The following is a 12,351-nucleotide window of genomic DNA, read 5'->3' on the forward strand; positions in this document are numbered from 1 at the left end:
GGTTTTTTTTTTAAAAAAAAGAAATTGAATGTTACAGGTGTCTCGATGCTCAACAGCCTTGTAGCTGGGGATATATGGGTCTCCCGGTCAGGCAAAACTCATTAAGAGCGTGATCGGAGCACTTGACTATGTCAAATACTGATGGTCCAGCAATACAACAATGGACAACAAGCCGGACGCTTTCCCGATGGGCTCGTTGACTTCGGACTGTTTGACGCGTTTGCCTCAGCAGCCCAGTGCACGCTGACTTCCCACCCTAGCGGCCGACAGACACAATCAACTCATCTCCGCCTTGCAGCGTAGTCATCCCCGTTTGCGCGCTTGGTAGCAGCCCGGCTCCTCTCAACAAAGCTCACACTCTTTGGCCAGCGTCACTGCGCTTAGCTCACCCACCCCGCTCTCCCGGTAATATACCTCCAACCCCAGCGAGTATGACCGCTTTCCCTCTCAACTCTGCCTCCAGGCAGCCAGCAGGCTCCGGGCTCAATGCCTTCTCAGCCGTCTTTCAACGCGCGAACGACGAGATCATCTCTGGGAAGGAGGAGATGATGACCGTAGAGCTTGGAGGTGTCACATGAAGAAAAATATGCCGTTTTGATTCTCCTTTTGGAGATGGATAGTTTCTTTTATGCTGCAGCCTATCAAAGCCCTTTGGATCAGCAAGAAAAAAACCCAGTAATATGATTGATATTGATAGATTTGTGATGTAGCTCAAAGTAGATGGATAAGAAGCAATGAGCCAAAGAAATAGAAACCATCTTGATAATGTGTGATAGATCTGAGCAGTACAAGATAGAAAAAAACTTAAGGTGATCTAATTTAACTCATTAATACATTCAGATCTGTAAACTGGGGTAAGATACTGTTGATAAGATGCAGAGGAAAAAAATTTAGGCAGCACAGATGAAAACGAGATCTGGCTATTGAGAGGCCAAATGTTCTTCAAACTTGAATACATTATCTTCTAATTGACCAATGATTATGCTTAAGCCCCATTGACTCCTCTGCTTGCGAGTACCTAGGATGATTGACATCCTTTTCATCAAGGATTGTAATCACTTCTCTGTGTTTTTTGGGACAAAATATAATGGCACATGAGAGGCACCACCAGCAGGATATGAAAACGAGCGACCCACGGAGGGGCAGGAGAGCTTTGAGGGAAGCTTTGAACGGATTCCCTCTCCGAAAGGGAATGTGTGTCTCACAACCCCAGCGCGTGTTGGCAAGATTATTTTTGTTATTTTGGGATGGTGAGTGGGCCCGATGGGAGGGCAAATACACACGATGGACACCAGACTTCCCGCCCCTCTTCAGGGCGAAAAAAGGAAGAGGAGATCAGGACTTCTTTTGTTTTTTCGAGGGCGGCAAGTCGGAGCTAAATCCGACGAGCAGCCCAGCAGCGGAAGAGAGGCCGTGAGTGACAAGATGAGAGCGAAGGGGCGAGGAGGTCAGAGAAGTGCGGCGTACCTGGCTCCCGAAGCTTTGTTCTTCTTGGACGACGGGGCTGGCGCTTTGGCCGCAGCGCTGTCGCCCTCATCCTCCGACTCCGAATCGTCCGAGTCGGAACCTGCGATCCAATCCCCATAAATCAAAACACATCGTGCGTCAGTCCAAGGCATGAATCTCTGGGGTTTTTCGCGGGGGCAAAAGATGGGTGTTGACCTCCGTAGTTTGAGTCGAACTCTTCCGCGACATCCGAGTCGTCTGATCCGCCATGAGAACTTTCATCATCTGCCCAAAAAAAGCATTAAGGGATATGAGCAGGCGTGGGGCAGGGTACAAAGACTGCAAAAAAAAGCTTACCAGATTCGTCGTCATCATCGTTGGCGTTTGCGGCTGATGTTGAAGCCTTCGGCTTCGATTTGCCCTTCTTATCTCTGCCACCGCCCCCATCCTCATAGTCGTTATCGTCGTCATCATCGTCGTCGTCGTCGTCGGAGAGGGGCCCGACGGCGGCGCTCAAGACGTCCTCGTTCATCTCGTTCTCGATCTTCTTGCCCTTGGTGTCGAAATAACTCTCGATGACCGGATGCTCCTCGCGACTCAGACTCGGGAACTGAAGATCCACCTCGTCCTTCTTCGTCAGCACCAGGTCGAACGTCCGGCCCGATTGCAAGGCCCATCCTACTCGTGCAAACTTCACCGAATGCAGATCGGCTAGGTTGATCAGGATCGGCTGCTTCGATATAAATAACACAAATTTGTCAAGGAAGTACAGCAATCCTTCGTTCGCTTTCATGTTGCATTTCACTGCTGCTTGTCCATTTGCACTGAAGAGAAGAGGGAGTTGTCAATCTATGTGGTCAGATCGAGACCGGAGCAGGAAGATCCTCACCTGGAAAAGTTGGGGGGAAGATGATCTTCTTCTTAGCCAATCCTTTGAAGACGATCAAGACGACTTCATGAGCTGAGCCTTCAAGCTTATTATGAGACTGTTGAAAGTCTCTATTCAACAAATCTCTACAAGCCGCAAAAGCACATAGTCAAGGTGTTGAGCGTCTCCTGAACAAGATGAAAATTTCTTGGGAAGCTGGCTCGGAGTTGATAAAAGATAATCCAATCAGCAGAGTTGATGGTGACAGTGTAACATTCCGTTGACAATTTTTCCATCGGAGGTAGCAGAGGTGTTGGGCATTCAGACTGGCTTCATGCAGGTAGCTGCATGAAGAATTAGAGCAAAATAATAAGCAACAATCACAATCCAGTCAATAATGAGCTTGTGAGAATTAAGAAAAAAAGACCAACCGGCAAGGCGCAAATCGGATCAAATTGACTGGAAGCGGGTTCTTCCTGGCAAAAGGATTGTGACCAAGGAACGCTGGAAACCGGTATTGATGGGACTCGTTTTGGCCAGGGAATGGTGGCGGATGAGAGGAGCTGTTGACCATGCGGTTAATCGAAGCACAGGATTGGTGGCTGCTGTGGCCGCCATGATTGTTGATGTTGATGACAACAGATCATGGCTTTTGAGGGAAGACAAAAATGTGGAACCTAAAATTCATATTTGATGATTTCGGTGAACCTTGCTGAAAATCAGTCCAACCATTCATAAAAACACAATACATGTCTATTGAATGGTGGAAGATCAAAACAACGGACAAGTTACTGGTGGCGCGGGCAGAGCAGCTACTGCAGCGGGAATCCATGATTGTGAAAGCAGTCAAGCATTTTCAGGAAAGCCGGTCTAAGGCGGTACGTTATTGGGATCGTTGATGCGCAAGCCAGATTCAAGATGCTTTGCACAAGGGTGATTTGGTGCTGTTGTATAACCGGAGTTTGGAGTCGCAATGGGGCAAGTTGTTTGCCAATCAATGGAACGGGCCGTATTGCATGGTTTTGCAGTTTCTGGGCGGCAGTTATCAGCTGGAGGAATTAGACAGAACTCTGCTAACCCGGCGAGCGGCAGAGGCTCACATCAAGCGGTTCTATGCGTGGGGCACGACGAAGTTTGACCAAACAGCGGAGTCGGACAATTTGGAAGAAGAGATCCTTGTGCCAGCAGACAACAAATTATCGGACAGCAAAGAGAGCGCTTTGGATGGTTCAGACGGAGGCGGTTCAACAAGCGGTGATGAGGCTTCACACTTGGAGGGCAACGCGCCGGAGGTTCCGGTGTTAAGGAGGAGTTGCAGGCTGGCAGAGCCTGCTGGGGACAGCGGTCCAAAGCTGGGGGCGGGGCGTGGCGGCGGCCGTAGTTGATAAGTGATTAATTGGTGAGGGGGTGCACTAGCTGGTCTACAGCTGGAGATACTAGCCACCCCAGAATGTTTGCTACCCTATAGAGTTTGGTTTCTTTTGTTATACGTTTCACTGGCTTGTTGTCTATCTGTATTATAGGAGCGGGGTGTGGGGATTTTAAGACAAAATCCTACTGGGGCGGACCAGGTACCTTGCCGCGTTTTTCAGGATCAGTTTCTCTTGGATTGCGGATGAGTTTCTCTCTACTCTGGATTGGTTTTTTTTTTCTTCTTACGGTATTTATGGCGGAAACGGGTTTCTATACAATGGATTGGCTTTTCCTTACGGGTTATGCGTCTCAGGGTTCTCTACGGTTTTTTACAAAAAAAAAGAAGGATAAAATATAAAAAGATGAAGTGCAGGGGCAAGTGGTTCTCATTCTAGGGTGGTCCAGGCACTTCTTACGGCGTTTGTTTTGTTTTTTGGAGTATCTTTAGCTCACTTTTTGCTCTCTCTTGTATGGGTACTCGCAGGATAAGACACATGTATATTTCCTCAGGGAAACCCCGCACGGGGTATAAATAGTCTATATACAACAATAGAGTGAAAGAGACAATTGGAGTTTAAGAGGAAAGGAATCTATCAGGTGTCTGGTTTGGAGGAGGGACCGTCTTCTGGCATTCCCGCGGACTTGTAAAGCCCGCCCGCACCGCGCACTTCACAAACCTTTCACAAGCCCAACTCAGATCCATATAGCCACTGTTTCTTTCATTCCTAGCTCAGCGGAGACCAACCCCGTACTGATATGTCTGCCTGAGCTAGGTAAGCTATCTCATCTTCTCTTTCTCTGTTCCCTTCTGTTGTATTTAGGAGAGACCGACCCCGTACTGATATGTCTCCCTGAGCTAGTGCAATAAAGCCCAATGTTGGCATCAGAATCCTCGAGACCATGGTCTCCCTGTGTGCCAACCCCCCTAGCCCAGTGAAGAGCTTCCAGCTCCCACAGGACTCCAAAGGGTGGAACAAGGATTGTTGGGGGTGGTGGTCGCCAATTCTTGCGCAGGCCACGATTCAAGCGATTTTGGTTTGTTTGTTGTACGGGACAAGGATGGCGCGGGACAGAGTATTGATGAGATCATGGTGAATCATGAACAAAACCGCCAGGATTTGTCGGCGGCGGTGAGCGGAGATTGCGGTCTGCGGAAGAAGCGACATGAGGAGGTCCTGCTGGCGGACGACGATAGTGAGGACTTTGGCATAAGGGAATATGAAGACTTTGTTGTTGGGCGCGTCCGGGAAGTGGTTGGAGAGGCGCGCGGTGATTAGTTCCAAGAGGGTATTGACGTCTGAATGTGGAAGTTCCTGGGTAGACTGGAGCATGCAGGCAATCTCATTGTTGGTAAATGAAGGAGCCACAGGTGGCGCTGCTTTGGAGTGGTGTCCATGGCGTTGGAAGCTGCAGGTGGAACTGAATCCGCGGCGGGGTTTTCTGCAGCAGGAATAGCGGGCTCAGGAACTGCGTTGGAGTTCACGTCAGCCATGGTCAAGTCCAGGACTGGGGCTGGGAACACGGAGTTCTAGTCAGCATGGGCTGGGCGCAGCAAGCAGAAAATAATAGACTTACGGTCCGGACTGAAGCGGCAACGCAGAGGAGATCTGGAGACCGAAACGCTGAGCCCAACGGTGTGAATAGGAGACCGAGCTCGGGATTCAGAGCCATTGGTTCCGAAGCGGCGGTGGGGAGGGGAGCGGGATCTGGATCGGCGGTCCGCTCGGTGGCGCAGAAGGGAGAGGGGGGCGGTTGGAGTTAAGGCCCGGGGTCAACGATCAGAGGGGGCCATAGCTCCGGGTGTCATACGTGCAAGTAGAGCATTCGGAGCGATCGGAGTTCCCTGACCAGAGGGATTGGCGGAGGGCATGGGCTCGCGGCGGGCTGGCTGGGCGGAGGAGGGTTTTGGGGTCCAGGGGACGGCGAGGGTGGCGGACCAGAGGCACTAGCAGCGGTGCAACAAGGAAGTCAATCGTCAAAGAGAGGCTGGTTAACTCCGTACCTCTCTTTCCACGAGTGGACCGCGGCTTTCCAGGCGGCGGCGGACGCAAAGTTGGCGCGAGCCGGAGGAGGAGACGAAAGGTCGCGGGCGGCGCACTCGGGGGAAGGGGTGCAAGATGGCACAGAGATGGGCTCGGAGTCTTGTCCACAACGGCAATGGTTATCGCGCGGAGGCAATGGGTTGCGGCGGTGTTTTCCGTGCGTGTTGGAGTTATCCTTGGAGGTAGAGGGGCAAGGAGGAGTGGGAGTGCGGTTACCAGAGGGGCTGCCGCGGGGTTTTCTAGGTCGACCGCCAGCAGAGGACGTCACGTCCAAGCACTGGATGCGCAACAGCTATTGCATGCACGTCTGGGGATCGGGCAGATGCAGGGGATTCTGCGGTTGATACAGGATTTGCAGGGTGCCATGGTGGGAGGGTACACGGCGGACGCAAAACTCTGAAGGATGTCCGAATAATATTTGGAGATCCTTCGAAGTTCCCGCCAGTACACCATGGGTGAAGCGCGTCGAAATTATTTCGATCGCCCACCAAAATGCTTTCGGTTGGCCCGCCTGCAAGGGCGGACCGTCCATTGACGGTCGGCGATTCTCCAGAAAGGAATCCAGCGGTTTACTGGATGGGATTCCAAATTTATTTCGGATTGCCAACCCCATTCCGAATTGCTTTCGATGGCTATTCGGAATGGTGACGGGTTGGCGCGGGCTGCTGAAGGCACGAAAATGCGAGTGGGCAACTGGTCAAACAAAAGGGGGGATCAAACCAGCACCATCTGGCTGATCCACCCCACAGGAGCTGCTTGACCACTATGCTAGACACACCATGCAGTCAGGGGTGTGATTAGTGGATATAAGGCTGCATTTGTGGGGCTTGCCCGGTCGTATACAAAACTATTCCGGGGAAAATCCAGGAAAAAAACCGGAATGAGATTCCGGTCTGTTTCCTGGAATGAAGTCAAATGAATTCCGACTTCATTCCGGCGCGGACCCATCTTTTCAGGTTTGGGTTTAACCCAAATTGCGATCGGAATGATTCTGGTCCTTCGACCACACCGGAAGCATTCCGATCGCTTTTTGGTTTTTCTTGCCCTCCAGTATTTTTACTGGATTCAAACTTTAAAACTTCACCTCGGACCTTGGTCCACAGCAGAAACAAAGGCCCTCCGAAGGGGGATGTTGAATGTACTCCGAATGCGCTTCGGAGTACCTCCGGAGGAAAGCTCCTTCAACTCTCCTCCAAAGGGAATCTTTGAAGTAAATTCAAATATATTCCGAAGGGCCTCCGAAGTGGTTAGACTTCGAAGTTTCTTCGATTGCCGCCTTCGAATGCTCTCCAAATGGTTTGAAGGGCACATTCGAAGGAACTTCAAAGTTCCTTCGGAGTCGGCTCAGCCAGTGGGCCGGGTTTGCCTGGGTTGCTTGTTGGAACGGGCCGCCCGGCCAGATTCACACACAGGCTGCCCATTCAGGTTGGGTCATTTGCCGCCGCCCGTTTGGCATTGGATAGCTCGCATCTTTGCGGGCAAGCCACAAACGGCTCCCAGTGCTCACAGGGCCCCTGAAGGGGCACCCCTTACTTGTAGATAGCAATAAATAAAAATAATTGCATCATGTCTTATCATACATGCTATAGGACGGGGGAGAGGAAGGAGGAGAGAAGAAGGAGGCGGGGAGAAGAAGGAGGAGGAGGGGAGAAGAAGAAGGAGGTGAGAAGAAGGGGGAGGTGAGAAGAAGGGGGAGGAGAGAAATACTTAAGGTAGTTCAAGATCTACCTCTTGGTTGCCCCGGTCTTGATTGATGACCGCCACGCGCGCCTGAATTTCTTCTTCGGAGTGAGGTTGTTGTTTGTCTTCTTCTTGTTCTGCATCTTTGGCCGTCTTTTTGCTGTCCCAGACGGCTTTGTCAAGTCTGTATATCAGTTGAGCGTATGCAACTCCGTAGGTTGTCAATTTCCTTCGGAGTCTGGCTAGGTCCTCGTCTATGTCATCCCAGAACAAGATTTGCCTCGAGGTGGATTGGCGGCAATGATTGATGCGGTTAAAGTTCGCCATGAATCGCAAGTAACACAAGCAAAACTTGGCGCCAGTATTGAGGACCGAGTGGATTTTTTCATTGCCAAGCCTTTTGAAATCCGGATGGAATCCGCCGTATACGTTGGAAATGAGTTTGTAAAGGTTGGGGACCACGGCGGGCGTGCCGGACCCGCTCAATTTAACCTTGATGAGCACCGCAAGCGCCGTTTTTTTCTTGTTTGACTGTTTCAGCAACAAGTTTCTCCAACTCGATGTCGGAGAAGTTTGCGGTTAAATTCGTGACTTGAAACTTGGCTGATGCACCTTCAATCTCAGCCTGAGGCGGCAGAGAGCGTCAGCGCAATTCAATAGTACAAAACATGAAGATGAAATAAATAGCATACCATTACTTTGCTGACAGGGGTCTCCAACACACGCAACCAACGAGTTGCCCGGCTACCGTAAGAATGGATATTCGGGTCAAGTAAGACCCGCCGAGCTGCGTTGCAGAGGTAAGTTTTGAATCCTTGACTGAATTCACTCCTCTCTTCGCCTATCATGGGTGGCAGAGTGGGATGGGCACCGTTATGTAGGGCCAAGAGGAGGATAGCCATGTTGCGGGCCTCGGGGGTCATCTGCTACAACTGATTAGCTCCAGCAATTGCAGCCGGCCATATGAATTGGTGTTTTACTCACCTGAAACAGGGGCTGGGCCCGTCTAATCAAGTCGTCACTGAGAGCAAACGTCGCATCAATAGATGCAAGGGCTCTCTGCATCTGCTGAAGGTCTTCTTGGGTGGGGGGGGAGCGCCCCTGCGGTACTCAATTGGGATGAAGGACTCACTCCTGGGTTGGTGCTGCTTGGAGACCATGGGCGGCCTCCCGGCAACGCAGAATCGCGCATTGGGGTTGTTGGGGAGGCCAGGTCGTTCCCGAGGGGGCCGCCGGTGTTCTGTCCAAGGGGGCTGGAGGCAGGGCTTCCAATCAGTCCGCCGGGGGTCTGTCCGTGCGGGGCAGAGGCAGTACTTCCGCCTCCGGGGCCAGCGGGGTTCTGTCCGTGGGGGCCGCCGGGGTTCTGTCCGTGGGGGCCACCGGGGAAGTTCTGCCAGGAAAAGTTGTACATGTTGGGGGCAATGCCTTCAAAGCCGGCGGAGTTGATTGGGTTCCCCGGGTCGGTCCCCAACGGGTTGTAACTTCCCTTGAATTGGTCCCAACTATGATCGCCTGTGAGGGGCTGAGACATCCTGTTGTCAAATAAGTACTGGGTAGACGGTGATCAGTATGATGTTTGGGTGTTTGGAGACAACAATCGCAATGGGGCAGTGACTCACTTAGGCGGAGAGGGGCGCTGATCGGGGTCGGTGATCAGTTTCAAAGGTATTGGGGGAAGCAAGGGGTGTTGCTTGGCGACTTACTTAGGCAGACGGAGAGGGGCGCTGACCGGAGTTGGTGATCCGGTTCAAACGGTTTCTGGTCGGTAGGTGATGAGGCGAGGTTGCGGTCTGGACAAGATTGGGGTATTGTCTGGTCGAGATATCAGGGGAGGCAACCGAGTCCGATGGAGTCGGACTCGACTCGCTTGCAGGGGTGCTGTGGGCTGCGGGAGTGGAGCCAGCCGCACTAAGTCCGCTGTGCCTCCCTCATCAAGGGCCTTGCATTTGTTATAAATTCAAGCCCCATCCAGCCAAATACCTTTAATTTGGTCTCACCCACAATTTTCCTGATTATTTACCCATCCACATCCACAAGAAATTTTGGGGCATATAAATTTTCTTTCTATCCTAAAGATAAATTCAACCCATCTCAATATACTTAAGCATAACATTAAGCTTAAGTATAAAATGTTATAAAATTAACCCATCCAAGTTAATTTTGGCAACTTCTGATAGATGACACCACAAAGCCCTTGGGGTTGGCCAGCAGGCCCCCCAAACATCTACCCAGGTATGATTTTCATCATATCATATTGATTAGTATCTGCTTTGAATTGCTTTGAATAATGTTATCCACTGGGTATTTCCTTTTTTGCTGAATGTGATTTTGTGGTTTAATCATTCCCAGGTTTTCAGTCGGAGGACATTTGGAGGCCCTTTGGATGTTATCCACTCCAAAGGGCCTCCGGATGACCTCCCAAGGATTTTTGGAGGACATCCGGAGGCCCTTCGGATGTGATCCTCTCCAAAGGGTCTCTGAATGACCTCCCGAGGACATTTGGAGGCCCTTTGGATGTTATCCACTCCAAAGGGCCTCCGGATGACCTCCCAAGGATTTTCGGAGGACATCCGGAGGCCCTTTGGATGTGGTCAGGACCCAGGAAAGCCCCTATGGAACACAGTAACCAAAATGTATGATTTTTTTGTCAAAAAACAAAAAACCTATGCACCCCAGATGTATGAATGGTCATTTTGGCTGGTAAAGGTACTCACCTCAATTGTATGAATTTTTTCTGAGGGCAAGGGGGGTAGTAACCAAAAATGTATGAGAATCAGGGGCTCAAGCTAAGGTTGAAATCCTTGTCTCTAATGATTTTTCAGTCTGAATCAAGTCTACAGTTCTACATAGGCTGGAGCGGTACCACACTCACCTACCCTCCGGCTGCGGCTCCAGTACCACCGCCACAAGTATATACAAAGTATATCAATCCACCTCCCCCTGTGCCACCCAATCAATCAACAGGTTGCATCCCACTTTCTGTCCTTCTTATTAACCCTGCCCAAGTGACCCCATTCCCCCCCCCTCAACAGTTAAAGCAGTCTGGTTCCCAGTTTTTTTCTTTTCTTGCCCCCCCTCTCCACCCCCCCCCCCCCCCTTGGCAGCAGCATCAATGCTGCCCAAAAAAACGTAGGCACAAAATTTGTATGAATTTTTAGACCAAGCTCTGAACCTACACACAAAACGTGTATGAATGAGCTCCAAAAATGTATGAATTTTTCAAAAATATGGGAATTCAGGTTACTGTGTTCCATAGGGGCTTTCCTGGGTCCTATGTGGTCCTCTCCGAAGGGTCTCCAAATGACCTCCCAAGGACATTCGGAGGACATTTGGAGGCCCTTTGGATGTTATCCACTCCGAAGGGTCTCCAAATGACCTCCCGAGGACATTCGGAGGACATCCGGAGGCCCTTCGGAGTGGATAACATCCGAAGGGCCTCCGAATGACCTCTGAATGTCCTTGGGAGGCCAGGGTTCCACCTCCGAAGGCCCTTCGAAGTGGTATTGATCCGGTCCAACCCGCTGGTCGGACGGATATTTCTGTCACATTCGAATGCACTTCGAAGTTTTTGCCGCAACTTCGGAGAAATTTCAGAGAAACTTTGGAGAATGTGCGAAGGACGTCGACTTTGGAGGTCCTCCAAATTAAATCCCCCACTTCAAAGGTTTTTCGGAGAAAAACCTTAAAAGTGCGTCCGCCGTGTAAGGATCAAGTGAAGGGGTGGGAGTGTTGGAGTGAAGTGTGGGAAGATCCTGGGGGCAGGACTTCAAAACTGGGGTGGATGTGGTGGTATAAATAGGTGGGCCGTCAGAGAATGCTCACAAAGCAGCATGGACGGAAAGCGCGGGCGGCTGAGCTCATCGGAAAGCTTGTGCATTCCTGAGAGAGGAGAAAAGCATGCAGCTTATATGCTGCTGAGGTAAGCTTGAATGTACGGCCAAACAAAAGCACACTGTGATGAACAAAAGTGGTCACTGCGTAAAAATGTCAGGACCCCGCCGCTCCAAGATGATTCCCAGGTAAAGTCAGGTGATCTGGAGAAACTCTGCTCCACAGCTCCGCCGCGTTGTAGGGCTCTGAGTGGGATAAATAAAGTAAAGTACGTAAAATAATCTAGCTCCGCAAAAGTAAGGGGCAGGCTAAATCCACACCAAAAAATTACTTCATCCACTCCAAAAATGGAGTGAACAGTAGTCCACTCCAACTTTCATTGGAGTGACCCATAGTCTACTCCAAATTTTGTTGGAGTGAACAAAATTACACTCCAAAAAAGCCTGTTTTTTGGAGTGGAATTAAGATGCACTCCAAAAATTTTGGAGTAAACCCAATTCCACTCCAAAAATATTTTCTCTAAGGTAAAATGATTCATTTTTTTTTGGAGTGCACAGATTTTCACTCCAAATTTATTGGAGTGTTTTTCAACAGTATTGCAGTAAAAGAAGTCAGGGTTCTTAAAGAGGAATGAAACCTTATGTCAGCATCATATGTGTATTTGAAATACATCAAAAATGATGTATGTAAGATGTTTTCAGTTTCTACAATGACTAAAACCTGAACCAGAAATAAATTCAAGGGGATTAAATTTGGTTGGTTCATGTCACCTGCCTACTACTGCCCTAAAGTTTTCCTGGTACTCCACCCCAAGAACTTGGAATATACATTTTTCAAAGTTACATGCAAGTTTCAATTGTACAGATTTAAAATTGCATTTTTTTTAAATTTGAGAAACCTTAATCCACTTCAATAAATTTGGAATGAACATCTGTGCACTCCAAAAAAAAATGAGAAAAAAATTGCTTGGAAAAAATATTTTTGGAGTGGAATTGGGTTTACTCCAAAAAACAGGCTTTTTTGGAGTGTAAATTTGTTCACTCCAACAAAATTTGGAGTAGACTATGGGTC

The 12,351-nt window shown here is 49.8% G+C and overlaps 1 protein-coding gene across 1 annotated transcript; it reads right to left on the reverse strand.

Annotated features, from left to right (window-relative positions):
• Positions 1 to 4,749: 4,749 nt before the first annotated feature.
• Positions 4,750 to 5,058, reverse strand: PtA15_15A441 (uncharacterized protein; the record flags this gene model as incomplete). The annotated part of the gene is made up of 1 exon (XM_053163647.1): positions 4,750 to 5,058. The coding sequence occupies one exon, from the start codon at positions 5,056 to 5,058 to the stop codon at positions 4,750 to 4,752; it is 309 nt and encodes a 102-aa protein (XP_053027601.1).
• Positions 5,059 to 12,351: the final 7,293 nt, after the last annotated feature.

Source organism: Puccinia triticina, chromosome 15A (assembly GCF_026914185.1).
Source record: "Puccinia triticina chromosome 15A, complete sequence".
Lineage (NCBI taxonomy): Eukaryota > Fungi > Basidiomycota > Pucciniomycetes > Pucciniales > Pucciniaceae > Puccinia > Puccinia triticina.